The 16,226-nt window shown below is 42.6% G+C and overlaps 1 protein-coding gene across 2 annotated transcripts in view; it reads left to right on the top strand.

Annotated features, from left to right (window-relative positions):
• Nucleotides 1-16,226, top strand: part of LOC126273462 (junctophilin-1) — an 815,451-nt gene that overhangs the window by 652,693 nt on the left and 146,532 nt on the right. For both annotated transcript variants that reach the window (XM_049977021.1, XM_049977022.1), the window contains exon 9: nucleotides 5,271-5,561. In XM_049977021.1, coding sequence (XP_049832978.1) covers nucleotides 5,271-5,561 — 291 coding nt within the window. The remainder of the gene's footprint in view (nucleotides 1-5,270; nucleotides 5,562-16,226) is intronic.

Below are 16,226 nucleotides of genomic sequence, written 5' to 3'. Positions count from 1 at the left end.
ACGGCCAACACCTTGGTTCCTGGTGTGTCCGCTGTGCCGTGCGTGTGATCATTGCTTGTACAGCCCTCTCGCAGTGTCCGGAGCAAGTATGGTGGGTCTGACACACCGGTGTCAATGTGTTCTTTTTTCCATTTCCAGGAGTGTATATTATATAGTGTATGGGTCAAATAAGCTATGTAAGCTTGACATGCTGTCAAGTAAAATTAAGCTGGAAAACTGGACGCAAGTGATTTCATATAGCAGAGTGCAAGCATGGATTAGATACTGGGGATGCTTCTCTCAGGAGCCTTTAGAACATTTCGCCAGTCAGTCAGTGATTCCCGTGTTGGAACCCTGCACAAATTGTGTGGCTGTCTACAACAAGACCACAGCAACACTGGAAGGCTGTAATGAAGTGCAGAGTATGGGTGATTGCTACAGGAATCTATATGCAGGTAAATGTAACTACTACACATAAACAGGCGAAGAAACCGAGGACTGTTCCACTTCACCAGCGACGAAAATCAATGGTGTCGGCAAAATACTTAGGAACAGGTGTCTGGACAGACGTACAGTGTAATTATCGCATAAGACAAAAAGCAGAAAAAAATGTCATGCTGACGGGAACCTTATCCACAAAAAAGGGGCTAGTATTAATCTTCGGCTTTAAAACTAAAGTGTCGGACTCTACACACAAATAAACTGTAATAAAATTGTAGGAAGTGACAGATACAAATCCTGCGACTGACTGATGTGGGACTGTAAACTACGCCCTATCGATTCATAGTCTGTCACAGTTGTCTGCACTGCTGTAGCTTGGGGTTGTTAATACGCACACATCAGTCTGATCTGTGTACTGACACCCAAGAATTAATGTAGTGTTGTTCTACAGCTTTAGCATAATGACAGTGACTGTATTGTAATATGGGTGCAGAAGTCGAAAATATGATCGGTAATCATTTTCGAGGAACACTGCAAAAGTACGAGGACACTGGAGGTGGACTGATTATCTCAGGAGTCCCGTATGTTGCGATTTAGTGACGGAAGTACTCTCTTCTATCACACAATTTCCGATATTCGGAACACTCTACGTTAGCATCGTCTATGGCTGCAATACCGAATCGTCTAATGTGCTAAACATTAGTTAGTTAATAGGGAGAAGACGACGCCAACTGACGATCGCTTTGAATATGGAGAATCTGAACACATTTGTCACTGCTGTTGGTGGCAAAAATTTCACTGAAAATGGTATGTTCCTTAGCAAGAAGAATGTAATTGGCCAATGTCTATTAGAGTGCTGTTTTGTTACGTTATGGTGATCAAGTTGATTGTCAAGTACAACAGTAGCTACCGTAAAGCTCCCAGGACTAAGCGACCTAAAGTGGGCCTGAAATAACTACCAGTACACGCATGTACACTGGTTTTGTAGGAGACGATATACTGTGCTTTATAATCAGAAAGAAAGTGCTGTTTCCGTGTGTAAAAGTGTAAGCACAGATGTTTTACTGTCAGAATATTTGTTTTCTGATTTACCATCCTGCTAAAAAAATAAGTCCTATTTACCATGATCTACTTGTTTCCTTTGAATTTTGATGTTGCCAATTGTGTTGGTACAATGAAGGATCTTCTCATTTTTTCCCCTTCATGACAAGGCACTTAGCAATATAAAATTACGAGCAGTTGCGTGGATTTTTGATAGTTGCTGTGGAAAATATTAATGTGAATTGCTCTATGTTCTCACCATGGAGGCTATAGTCTGTTAGATATACGGCACACTTCGACTCCCTGATTTCGAAATAAAGTTCTTTATTAGAACAAAAGTTGGTAATCGTCCACCATTGTACCCATAGTATATGTGGCAGAGGGTACTTGGTACCTCAACATTCTGCACTGTCATAACATCAGAGTAAGAAGAATAACAAGCACACTTTACGATTGCAGAAAGATGCTGTATAATATGATCACTTTGCTGTCTGGTGTACTGGCTGTTGTTTTTGTTAATACATCCGATCAAACGAATACTGAATGACCAGGTAAATATAATATTTGTATCAGGAAATAAATTCAAATTTTCCAGTGCGTTAAAGTCATGATGAGCAATATTTGGCTGTGCTGATTGCAGCTACAAATTCCAAATATATGCTGAAATGCCTGATGAAAGCACCTGACAATTCTTTTCAGGGAGAGCGTGTATCTCCGGTCGCTACAATAGTGGCAGCATCATTAGCTGTGGGCCAGATACATTTGATCAGAATATAGGCTACACGCCATTAGAAGTGTGTCAGATTCGTTCGAATAACAAAGTAGTTAGACTGGTGGTGGTCAGTGTTAATCGGAAGGTTGTAACTGCCGCTCTCACGCTGCAGCTGGATTTTTCTTGTTGGGTGGGCGGGTCTGCTGGAAGGCTGACCTGTCGTGGTAGAGGTACGTTTTCGGCTTGATGGTTGGAGACCACAGGAGGCCGCGGCAACTAGTACAGGCCTCTGTTACTTCATATCTGGCCGAGTCGGGAGCTGGAAGCGACCAGTGGCTACCGGCTTTCGCTCTGGCTGAGCTGTCCTTGTGCCCAGGGTGGGCTGTGCTCAGGACTCACGCTTCTATGGCATGGGTCGCCGAAAAAACTAGTTTTGTTTGCTTTTAATGAAGTCCGTATCTCCCCCATTCCTATCCTAGTGATAACGGCAGTTAAATTCAACGATGTATTTTGTGTTTGTGGGCTGAAGAGTGTGACACGGCTGTAGAAAATTCCCTAATTCCCACCGTTATTTTATAATTATACAGTGATGTGGTGGTATCAGACCGCTCTTAGTAGACGAGACAGCGCGTAGATCATTGTTTATTACACATCTAAGCACCACGTTAGTACACATCAAATCAGTGTTAAGTATTAATTAGCAAGACTATAGTCGGCCGCCTGTTGTTTAAATGTAGTATATCAGTGTAAATTGCTTAAATAAGGCATTGTGTTATTTATCAAATATTGAATGTCTGGTATTTATGATCTTGAAAAGTGAGTATTGTGGAATATCAACAAGACTGTAACTAACAGCCCCCTAAACAACAACGGAAGAAAGTGGTCGTACATGGAAGAAAATGGTCGCACATACCTTGAAACGTCCCCTTAGAAAAATTGTACAGGGCTGTGCTTAAACTGACACACAATATTTTTAGCGCAACGAAATCTGACTTTCAAAAATCCCTACAAAAGAATGGCCCTGACTAACATTACTGCCAGCTAAATAAAAGATTCAAACTACGGAAGACACTAACTACTGATAGGTATAGTTAGCGAATGAAAGATTTTAATAGAGAACAAACAATGTATTTACCTTAATAGTCATAATATATATATCAGTTCATGACATCCATTCTTACAAATTTCAAAACTCCGCCATCTCTCTCCCCACATCCACCACTGCTGGCGGCTCACCTCCAACTGCGCAACGCTACGCGCTGTTAACGTCCAGCTGCCCAACACTACAATGGCGAGTATTACAACAATGCCAACCAGCACACACCACAGCCAGTGATTTTTCATACGGAGTGCTACGTGGCGTTACCAATAAGAAAACCTAAACAGCCTACTTACAACCATAAATGTTATTGTTCACAATACTCTGCTGCAAATTGAAAAGAAAAGAAATGAAATGGCGTTAAATGTTAATGCACATGACTTAACACGAGTGGAGTACGTCTGATGGTTAGTGGTGAACCTTCCTTTGTGGTGTGCTGAACACTAGTGAATAGTATGTCTGATGATTAGTGAGACCAGTGAAGAGTTTTTTTTTTGTGGTTTGTCGTAAATCATTACAATTGAGTTATAAATAAACGTATATGTAATTAATTACTTTAACTGTACAATAAAATATAGCAGAATGTTAATAAAAGTGATAAGGCCAAGTGTATGGCTTTTATAGAACAATGGACACCTTATCCCAGGAAGGAGTTTGAGCTGTGACCTTGAAAATAAGGACCACTGCCTCATGCCATTGACTCCAGAGTTAAGGAGTGATCTTGATCTTAGGTGATCGTGATTGCTCCCGTACTAGTCTTGGTCTCTAACTGTTATGGACATTTTTCTTTGCAGTTTCTACTTTTTATTACGTTTAAATTCTTGTTTTAGAGTTTGTGAGCTGTGTACTAACAATGATTATCATTGAAAACCACTGTTATATAAAATGACCTTTTTTTAGTATCTCTCCTGCTACCTTTTACATGCTGCCATTAGCTCTTCATGCTGTTAATCAGAGCCCTCTTTTAGTCATCCAGAAGACAGCCTCTCTCTCTCTCCCTCCCTCCCTCCCCCCCCCCCTCTCTCTCTACCTCTCTGTTTTCTCATTCCACTTTGAAACATTGTTGTTTAAGTACCATCTATCTGAATATCTTCCTATCAATAGTCAAGTTTTCTGTGACATAAAGGTATTTGTGGTCTTTTTGGGATTGTTGCAACTATTTCGGTTTGATTTTCTTTTGCCTTATGTTACTCAGTCTGTAATCCAAGTTCTGAACGTTTAACTATTAATCTGCAGCCCTCTCCTTATAGGCAATATTGTTATTTTAAAGGCAACATTACATTGTAGTCACGGCTCTAAACTAACTTGTAATGTCAAACCTTTTTATGTTTCTTACATTTTTCACAATTGTTGCACGTGATGTAATATGAATGTCGTGGCTTTAGTCACTTTCTGTTCTTCACTTTTCAATTACATCACCTCTCCTGAATATTTAAATCTCACCATGAAATCTTCTTGTATAATCAGACACAAGTAGTAGCCGTTGCGTCTTGGGACTATATCATAAGGAAATTAGACCGGCAGGGCTTATCTTTTAAATAACATTTGGAGTCCTGCTTTACCTGCCACTAAAAAAAACGGTCTTTCATTCAGCCGGCAAACTGTACTGACAGAGGTTTTCGATAGCGATTCATCACTTACGACAGCTTTCACTATTGGTGCGCTGTACCTTGAGGACGCACAATTTATGGCGCACACGCTGTTGGTATTTCTCTCCACGGAGTAAAAAGAGACCTCCGTTCATAGCATGAATCAGTTCCAGGGTGACAGGCAAACAGCGGTCTCACCTAAAGATGGCGGGCAGATGACCCAGTATTATGTGATGATGACTTTTGATCCAGCAGTAGTCACGTCCAGAAATTTCAGAATGTAGCACTACTCCCACTAACCAAGGGCCATCACAACAGTAAGAAGACCATGTCGGGTTTCCATTTTCTGTGCCGCGCGTGCTCCTTATGACTCAGACTGCAGAGTGCTCGGTGCGGCTGCTGCCCGCAGGTGCCCGGGCTGACGCGCGAGGCGTCGCAGGACCGCACGGTGCGCGCGGGGTCTGCGGTGCGCGGCGCGACGCCGGCGCCCACGGCCGCCCCCAGCAACGGCGCCGTGCCCGGCCAGCAGCAGCCGCTGGTGCCGCCCCCGGCCGCCGCCGCCTCCCAGCTGCCCAACGCCATCCCGCCCTTCGAGGACGTCATCCTGCGCAAGCGCGGGCTCGGCCAGGACATCATCCCGTCCCCCGGCCAGCCCAAGCGCACCGAGTCCCTGTACATCAACAGGCAGCCGCCCGTCAAGGTCAGTCGCACCTCTCACTGCTATTCCTTACTAAACCAGTGGCCAGCGTCCCAAACGCGCTGCAGCAGAGGCGCCACAGGAGTGAAGACTACGTGCTTTGCTCCATAAATACGTAAGAGTGCAAGGTGGTGATCTTTTCAGAACAGCACGTTGCAAGGCACCCCAGATATGCTTAGCAATGTTCATGTCTGGCGAATTTGGTGGTTAGCGGAAGTGTTTAAACTCAGAAGAGTGTTCCTGGAGCCACTCTGTAGCAATTCTGGACGTGTGGGTTGTCGCATTGTCCTGCTGGAATAGTCCAAATCTGTCGGAATGCACAATGGACACGAATTGATGCAGGTGAAAGGACAAGAAGCTTACGTATGTGTCACCTGTCATCGTCGTATTTAGACATATCAGGAGTCCCACATCACTCCAATTGCAGGCGCTCCACACTATTAAAGAGCCTCCACCAGTTTCGACACTCAACTGCTGACATGCAGGGTCCATGGATTCATAAGGTTGTCTCCGTACCCATACACATCCATTCGCTCGATACAATTTGAAGCGTGACTCGTCCGACCAGGCAGCATGTTTCCAGTCATCAACAGTCCAGTGTCGGTGTTGCCGGGCACAGGCGAGGCTTAAGGCTTTGTGTCGTGTAGGCATCAACGGTACACGATTGGGCCTTCGGCTGCGAAATCCCATATCGCTTACTGAAGGTTATAATGAACAGATAGTATTGGGAACAGGAAGCTGGTTGAAACCAGACGTCAACGACAACGAAATCTTAAGTTCAGATTGTACTGTTTTTCGTAAGGATAGGTTATTCGCCATTGCTGGCTGCGTGTTTATTGCAATTAAAAATTCTTTAAAGTGTAGCGAGGTTATCACAGATTCCGAATGTGAATTAATCTGGGTGAAATTGAGTGTCAAAGAACGGTCAAAAATGGTGATCGGATGCTGTTATAGACCACCCGGGTCGGGATTTGTAGCTGCAGCGCGCTTCAGACAGAATTTGCAGAAAATCATTGGTAATCTTCATGATCACGCCTTTGTAACAGGGGGTGACTTCAACTTACCAGGTATAGATTGAAAGTGTGATGTCATCAAAACTGATGCCATAGACAAGGGACCATGTGGCATTGTTCTTGATGTCGTGTCCGAAAATTACCTTGAGCAGATACTTAGAGAACCAACTCGTGAAGGTAACGTCGTAGACCTCCTGGCAACAAACAGACCTGAACTTACCTAACCAGTTGAAGGTATCAGTGATCATGAGGCTGTGACTGTGTGACAGCATCTATGACGACGGGACCTACAAGGACTGTTAAGAAAGGTAGGAAGATATATTTGCTCAGCAAGGGTGACGGGATACACATTTCAGAGTATCTCAGCAATCAGCATCAAATATTCAGTGATGAGGATGAAGATGTGGAGAACAAATGGAAAAAATTCGATAGCATCGTTCAATATGCTCTAGACAACTATGTTCCGAGTAAGGTTTTAAGGGATGGGAAAGATCCACCATGGTTTAATAGCCGTGTTATAAAAGCGCTACGTAAACAAAGAGCACTTCATCTGAGATTCAACAGAAGTAAGAACCTAGCTGACAAATAAAAGATAAACGAAGTGAAAATGAGCGTAAGGAGAGATATGAGAGAATCGTTCAATGATTTTCAAAGTAATATGCTGTCATCTGACCTGAGTACAAACCCTAAGAGATTTTGGTCGTATGTAGAACCAGTAAGTGGGTCAAAATCATCTATTCCTTCTCTCAGCGACCACACTGGCATCGAAACGGAAGATAAGCGAAAGAAGAACGAAATACTGGATTGGGTCTTCCGAATTTGTTTCACCGCGGAAGATCTTAAAACTCTTCCCCCTTTCAATCGTCGTACGAACATCGAAATGAAATAACAGATCGTGGAATTGAAAAAAGCTACAATTTCATAGTAGCGGAATGGCTTCAGGACCAGACGAGATACTTATATGAGTCTATAAAATTATGCGAAAGATCTTGTTCCCCTTCTAATAGTAATTTATCGTAGATCGCTTGAGCAACGAAAGCTACCTAACGACTGGAAAAAAGCACAGGCCATTCCCGTTTTTGAGAAAGACCGTAAGACAGATCCACACAATTACAGACCTATATCGTTGACGTCAATCTGTTTTAGAATTATGGGGCATGTTTTATGCTCAAGAATTATGACGTTTTTTGAAAATCAACATCTCCTGTATAAAAATCAACATGGACGCCGCAGAGATCCTGCGAAACTCAGTCGCTCTGTTCCTCCATGAGATCCACAGCGCAGTGGACAACGGCGCTCAGGTTGATGCCGTGTTCCTTGATTGCCGTAAGGCACTTGACACCATTCCACATTACCGTGTAATGAAAAAAGACGATGTTATGGAGTATCGGAGCAGATCTGCCATTGGATCCAAGACTTTCTTGCAGATAGAACTCAACACATCGCTCTTAACGGAACGAAATCGACAGATGTAAAGGTAACATCCGGAGTACCGCAGGGAAGTGTGATAGGGCCGTTACTGTTTACAATATATATAAATGATCTAGTTGAATTTTTCATTGCTTTATAATGAAGTTGTTTTATAATTCTGGAGGGTATTTTTGTTCTAGTTGCAAAGACATAACAAAAATATCCTCAAGATCTAGTAGAAAGCGCCGATGCTCTTTAAGGATAATCGCAGATGATGCAGTTGTCTTTACCAAAGCAACAACGCCAGAAGAGAGTATGAATCTGCAGAGAATTGATGAATGGTGCAGGCTCTGGCAGCTGACCCTGAACATAGGTAAATGTAACACATTGCTCATACATAGGAAAAGAAATCCACTACTATACAGCTACACTGTTGATGACAAACAGCTGGAGACAGCATCTGCCGTAAAATATCTAGGCGTAACTATCCAGAGCGACCTCAAGTGGAATGACCATATAAAACAGACAGTGTGAAATGCAAACACCAGACTCAGATACATCGGAAGAATCTTAAGGAAATTAAACTCATTCACGAAAGAAGTGGCTTATAGTGTAGCTCTTTTTCTTGAATAAATCATCCAATTTTCCGACATTGTAATCTTTGGTTTGTCGTTGCATGCACACCACATCTACCGTTTTCCCATTCGGATAATTCCTTCGTGGTGCGTCGTTTTTTTCTTTTTTTGTCTTAGAGCGTATATTAGTTAGTAAGTAAATTCATGATTAGGCATCTGATTTTTAGTGAAAAGGCACGTCCCTTTATATAGATTACAAGGAAACCTGTTCCATTACGATTGTCAAATATAAACATGATTGACATGGGAACAACATCCTCTTAAGAGGAATGGGTATGCATTGTTACACTTCATAGTGAGGTGGTAAGTGGTATAACACTTAAAACATAATTTGACTCCTAAGCGGAGCGGATTGCATCTATTAGCACTTGACATGGTTACAGCTATTACTTGAGAATCGAACAGCACTCTAATTCGCGATCGTAAATAAATAACCACATTTAATAACAAATGAGGCGGAAAATAATTTTTTTTCTAAAATATTGCAGGGCTTTCTACGGAAATTAACAGAAAATAATCACACATTGTACTATTGTAATATCTCATTCCGATAGCGAATTGTAATATGGTATACATGATCTTCAAGTGTTCAACGCTTTCTCAATAATATCCACAGACATGCTACCTTTCTAGCTCACTATAGCTCTGTTTGGTCCTTTATGTTGCCATCTGATGCTCTGTTCAAGTTTGCATTGAAACAGTCGACGTTTCACTCCCAAACGACAACTGACGCCTTGCCAAAATATTCTCTTATCACAGAACACGATCGTCCCCCTTCCGGTGGCATATTTCGCTAACTCGTTGGAGGGTTGCAGGATGGAGATGACTGAAGAGGGCTAGTCCGGGGCGCCACGCCCTCGCCTCTTGGCTAGCTTCCAGCACACTGTTCCTGGCTCTCCTAATTCACACTCGCAGCCCCTGATTCTTGCTTCAGTCGGCGTTCGATCAGGAATGGCTGCTCGTCTGCTCCAGCGCCCAGAGTGGAATGTGTTGGCTGTTCGTCTGCTCCAGCGTCCAGAGAGGAATGTGAATGCCGCTTCCGCCCAGAACCAAGCACTGCATCACGACGACGCCAGTGAATTGCGTTTTCCGAGTGTCTGACGTTCGTGACGTCAAAGTGTAGTTAGTTCCGACCACGAAACTCGTTAGCAGTCGGGCGCCATATTGAATTTCGTGACGGATGCCATACTGGATTTCGTCGTATTTCACTGTGTTTGTAGTATGATTTGTGTGTTATGTATGCCATTTCAAGACAATTGCGGATTCAGGTTTTAACAGAAACACGCCACCCTTGCTACGATTTATTATAATTAAAAGACAGTTAATGGCGTATTGGTGATAAAAGCCTCCAAGACGTCATAAGATAAAAGTGTCTGAAGTTACATGACCTCACCGTAGTGTAATGAGTAGACGCATGGAGTTATACAGTCGATGAAAATAGCTTCGTGTCCTTCCATACGCTAATATATATACATCGTCACATGTGCAACAGAGTCTGGTACGTTCTTATTAATGCACGAGGGGCGTTCAATACGTAATACAACAATTTTTTGTCGGCCAATTTCGGTTGAAAAAAACCCAAATTTTGCTATAGGACATTGTGGAATATTCCTCATTCAGTCCCTATAGTCCCACGAAGTTCCGATAGGTGGCGGCGCTAGATGTAGCGTACAAAATCGTGTTTTTAACGGAGTTGCGTTTCAAGCACAGCTGTTTCTTTTGGCGGGAAAACAGATATTCACAGGCACTTGCACAGTGTCTACGGAGACCTGGCAGTGAACAAAGCACGGTGAGTCGTTGGGCGAGGCATCTGCCATCATTGCAACAAGGTCGCACAAACCTGTCCGATCTCTCGCGTCCCGGCTGACCGCTCACAGCTGTGACTACATCACGACACTCAATTTAGGTGATCGACGTATGCTAACGAACTTCTCCTTCTCCTTGACAACGCAACGCCTCACACAAATCCGTGCACCCGAGAGGAGCTCACAGAACTTCACTGGATTGTTCTTCGTCATACACCCTGCAATCCGTATCTCGTGCTTCCCGACTTACATTTGTTTGACCCAAAAATGATGCACTCCCGGTGAAGCAGTACGTGGACCATGGGGAGGTTATTGATGCAGTAAGAAGTTGTCTCCGACGACGAACAGTAGAGTGCTACCGTGCCGACAAACAGTCCCTCCTAATGAGGGGGCGGAAGACCGTCGCATCGAAAGGAGACTATGTTGATAAACAGCCTTCTGTAGCCAAAAGAGTGGAGAATAATATAGTGTATTGGAAGCTTGAATGAAATCAACGTGCTTGCAGAAAAAAATGTGTTGCATTACTCATCAAATGCCACTCGCAATACAAGTGTTTTGTAATATTCGATGTGTATTGCATAAGAGCGTACTTTCTCGGAAATGAGTTTCATCAATTTTGTAGCTTCAGCCCAAATAAAAAACGAAAGTTAATGTTACTTAAAATCCATCTTGATGGCAATTGCTTTTTTTTATTCATATGCCACTCGCAATACAAGTATTTTGTAATATTCAATGTGTATTGCATAAGAGCGAACTTTCTCGGAAATGAGTTTCATAGATTTTGTAGCTTCAGCCCAAATAAAAAACGAAAGTTAATGTTACTTAAAATCCGTCTTGATGGCAATTGTTTTTTTATTCATATGACCGGTTTCGGTTCATTCAGTTTTATGTGACGTTGCATGTGAAAATTGCTGGATTTGGACGGGTTACTCCTGTAGCTGAAATATCAGATCTGAAGATGGTGCTGAATGAACCGAAACCGGTCATATGAATTTAAAAAAAAATTGCAATCAAGACGGATTTTAAGTAACATTATACAATTACTGATTGCTGTTATCCCATAAGACATTATGTCTGTTTTTGCAAAAAAGCAAAGGTGAAATTGCTACGAGTGAAACGAGAAACAATGGTATTTGTATTCTGGTGTGTTGCAAATACTTGGGTGTTTTCCGAATATGTCGAGATTTTCGCAGGTGTTGTTCGGCAGCAACCTAAGAGGACAGCGTGAACGTCTGTAGAGCTCCTTACAGGCGAAGTCACTAGGCGGCGCTGTTACAGTCTTTCTGCCTTCTGTATGACTCATGAGCGTTTGCCATCAGCAATCTATGCCCTGGCAGCTGCGAGAGGCAGGTGGAACCGAGACGACGAGCACATGAGCGCTTCCTGGATCACCTGCACCATGGGCGCTCGCGTACAATGTGCTGGGATACTTTAAATAAAACTGGCCAGGTGCGAGCAGACTCGCACACTGAGTGTTCCGTACAAACTTAATTAAGTATATAGTATAGTATAACTTTATAAAGTATATCCAATCTGGTAATCAAGGATCTCGGCGATTTTTGCCTGTTATCAACATTATCGACATTGATACTGGTAAAATATCGGTCCCAGAGATTCCAAGACTTTCGAGGATGTTTTAATTTAACAGTTTTCGGATTTTTTTCCTTTGATTGTAATGTGAAAATTTGCTTCTTGCCAAATTTCTTGATTCCGTGTCATTGGGAACTATCCTGTAGGATTTGATGACTGATTTTCGAGTATCAAAATGTGTGACGTAAATGGCCGTATCTTTTGATTGCATTGACTTAGAAGCTAACATATATTATACAGCCAAGGTACCATAGACATTAGTATGTGACATAAATTTCAGCTTGATACCTCTACCTCTTCCTCAGAAAAATGGGCCTTAACGGACAAACAAACAGACGAACGTTATGATAACGAATGACAAAAAAAATTTACTTGTGATATAATTACAGATTAGCAATTTTCGGATTTTTTCCTACGGTTTTAGTGTGAATCCTTACCTCTTGGCAAGTATTACGTTTCTAGGTCGAAAGGAAGTACCTTGAAGATTCTGATGTGCGAGTTTGCGAGTATTATAATATGTGACATAAACAGCCGTGTCTGTTCATTGTATTGACCTAGAAGTTTCGATTTTTTAGGTTTCCAAGGGACCGTACATCATAAAATGTGGAATTTCAACTTGATACGTCTACTTGTTCGTGTGAAAAAGGGATTTGAACAGTCCGACAGACAGACATACAACAAAGTGATCTTAGAACGGTCCCGTTTTTAACCGATCGAGGTACGACACCTTACAACGGGCGATCTTGCTCTTACAGGCACAATATTATCACTGGTAATTGGTCTACTAGATCTTGAAACAACAGGTCATTCTTTCATAATGTCACAGTTTCAGCTCAGTCAGCATTTTTATCAACAGTTCCCATTTCCTACTCCGCCTGCAGCCCAAAAAGCAACTGTTGATGAAGCCTTGTAGTTAAACTTCCTGTGTTCCAGATCGAAACTCGAAGTCGGGACCTTTGAGTTTCGCGGGCAAGTACTCTACCGACTGAGGTACCCAAGTAAGACTCGCGACCCGTCCTCACAGCTGCTATTCTGCCAGTACCTCGTCTCCTACCTTCCAAACTTCACAGAAGTGTCAAAGATAGAGCCCCGCTTCCTCTGAGTTTTACGAAGTCTTTAGGGCTTTATGGTACGTTAAACTTTATATCTCGTCTCCTAAGCATGAAATATTTGGTTCTTGCCCGAAGCTCAAACTTAATTTTTGGTCGTCTGAGAAATTATGGCCACTGGAAATATATTGAGGAACGAGATTCCTCAGGAAGCCCTGTTCTGACGTAAAATTCACACTAATAACCACGAGAACAGTAGCGGTGGGTTTCATCAATGTTAATAACATCCATTTACACTGTTGTGTGTTAAATTACGATGGGAACTGCAGTCGTTAGGTTTCCTTGTAGAAGAGAGGTCCAAGGACTGTACAAGTGCATGTATAAGGAGCGCTGTGTCTCTTCGCTTGTGTTGGATTATATTAGAAAGGTATGACAGGCTCCATTCGTGTAGTTTTGCTGACGTAATGAGCGTTCCATGAGATTTCGGGATTGCAGCCGGATGCTCTTGCCACGATATTTCTGCTGACAAGCAGGCAGCCAAGTTCAGGCGAGGTTTACATTGAAAGCCGCTCGACTATGGATTCCTCGTCGCCAGCTGAAATATCGTGCCATGGTGTCCCGAAATCTCTTGAAATGTGACACGCTTACTCAGTGATCTTTCGGAATTGCCGTCAGTCGTAGTTTTCTACAAAGCACAATAATCCATGTGGACACCAGTCAGACATTTTCAGGTGACGTTCTTAGCAGAAGGCAAATACCGGCTGAAATCTTGAAATATCGTCGGATGTACTCATTACAGCGGGAAATTTTCAAAATTCATGTATGATAGAGTTGGTTACGGGAACTGATAGATAGTTTCATACTGCAAATATTTAGGCCTAGTTCTGTTTTTCAAGCATTCCTCTGAATTAACGCGCCTCCTAAGAAAGTTCCCGATGTTCAGAACTAAACTATCACCTCATGTCTCACTTCGTACCCATGGTCTTTAAGCCATTTACCCTTTTTTATTTTTCCTTCCCTGGTTTTTAGTTTGATTTCCATTTCCATGTAAATTTTTGTTTTGTATCACTCTTACCGTACAATAAAGCGATAATATACTCTCACATATAACTTCCAGTTTTCAAAACGCAAACAGTTAGTCAGAACCAGACAATTGTTTTCAGGTTCATCTGCGAGTTTCATGAAGTAGTATAGGCTGTTGGTTATTAATTATTTCTAGTCCTAGAGCGTCAACGAAATTAAGAAGAAGCAAAAATTTGTCGGAAATAAGGACTGATATTTATCTCGTGGTTGGCGTGTTAAATCGAAGATTCTGTCTCCGATGAGCGCTTTTCAGCTTTCTCATTGCGAATTATGCTTTGTAAATCATTCTATGTTTTTGTTGTAGCTGCTGCTGAGTCTTCATAATACGTATTTTCTTGATATCTGTCGTTATCTGCACTTAAGTTTTCTCGAAAACATGCTATTAGTAAGTGAAAGGACGAGGAAATCCAAGGTGAATAAAATATAATTTTATGAGTTTACGTTGTAATATGCAGATGATAAAACAATTTACAAACATGAACTTATCATAAAAATACATATAAGCAGTATACATCTATTTTACCTTCAAGTAAAACTAATCGCTATGTTTCAGACAAAAACAAATTTAGTTATTCGTAGAAAAGAAGATACAATCATAAAAAAGGACAGAAGACAGCTTTCAGTATTTACACTGAAAGGAAAGGCGTACAACAACGCCATGCAGCACAAGATACAGCGTGAAATTCGCTGCTGCTTGCCGGTTTCTTAAGAATGCTTCATCAGAGAAGTTAGGAAGAATGTGTGGTTTTCTCAAATGAAATAATACTATGAGCGTGATCTCTTTTGTTGTTGGGTTACCAATTGGCACATCATGCAACATGATTTAGTAGAGTTATTTCTGACACTCTATAACAGAAAATTCTGTGTATTGGATACGAGGGTTTTCGTATCAGGCCTTTTACAGAAACTCCTTTAATACGGATTACGATACACTTGGCGAAAGGAAACAGTGTCATGCATGACAAAACCCTGAGCCCTTGCGTTGGTGTAACGTACTTCTGTAGTGTTAAACAAGAATCGTCCTGGTATGATCTTGTGTCTTTCTTGGTCAACTGAACTAATAAAAAGATCTCGGTTTTCTAGCCGTGCGAGTTCTCGAAATGGCACCCCACCAACGGCTGTACGTCAGACAATATTTCTCGAGGCATAATGGGAGTGACAAGTATCGAAACATCGAAATATTGCGACGAACTTAGCCCACTGGTAATTCGTTAACTTTATATCAATTAGTCGTCTTACTGGACGTCGGTAACGATGACGTGGATGAACAGCTGGTTATAACGTGAAACTTTCCCGGTGCAGTGGTCGGTGCCTGGGCTCCGTGTACAGCGGATGACGTCACGGGGAGGCGAGGTGAGGAGTTGCAGCGGCTCCGGCGCGATTGGCTTCAATTGCCGCCGGCCGGCCCTGCTCTCCTCTCAGGAGCTTTCATCTCCGCCGCAGCGACCTGGGCCTCAGCCGTGAGGAAGTTCTGCACGGCGGAGTACCGAGGTGCAAGTCAAGCACCGGGGAGGGGGGGGCATCTGTGTCGCTGCAGTTACCTTTGTAACGACAGATACACGAGTGCTTCTTCTACATCTTCGTCTGCTAGTCTGCAAGCCACTGTACACTGAGGTAACAAATCACATGGGATACGTGCTAATATCGTGTCGGATCGCTTTCTGCGGGCCGTAGTGGATCAGCTCGTCGTGGCATGCACTCAACAGCTCGTTGGAAGTCTCCTACAGAAACACTAAGCCATGCTGCCCGTATAGCCATTCATAATTACAAAAACGTTACTTGTGCAGGATTTTGGGCACGAAATGACCTCTCGATTATGTCCTAGATGAAGAGGAAAAAAAAAAATTGGCTCTGAGCACTATGGGACTTAACATCTCAGGTCATCAGTCCTCTGGAACTTATAACTACTTAAGCCTAACTAACCTAAGGACATCACACACATCCATGCCCGAGGCAGGATTCGAGCCTGCGGCCGTAGCAGTCGCGCGGTTTCAGACTGTAGCGCCTAGAACCTCTCGGCCACTACGGCCGGCGGGTTCGAACAACATACAACTGTTACGCAAATGCTTCGGTAACTCAAATG

This window comes from Schistocerca gregaria, chromosome 5 (assembly GCF_023897955.1).
Source record: "Schistocerca gregaria isolate iqSchGreg1 chromosome 5, iqSchGreg1.2, whole genome shotgun sequence".
Taxonomy (NCBI): Eukaryota; Metazoa; Arthropoda; class Insecta; order Orthoptera; family Acrididae; genus Schistocerca; species Schistocerca gregaria.
The sequence above is the reverse complement of the archived record's forward strand: the minus strand, read 5'-3'. Positions and strand labels throughout refer to the sequence as shown.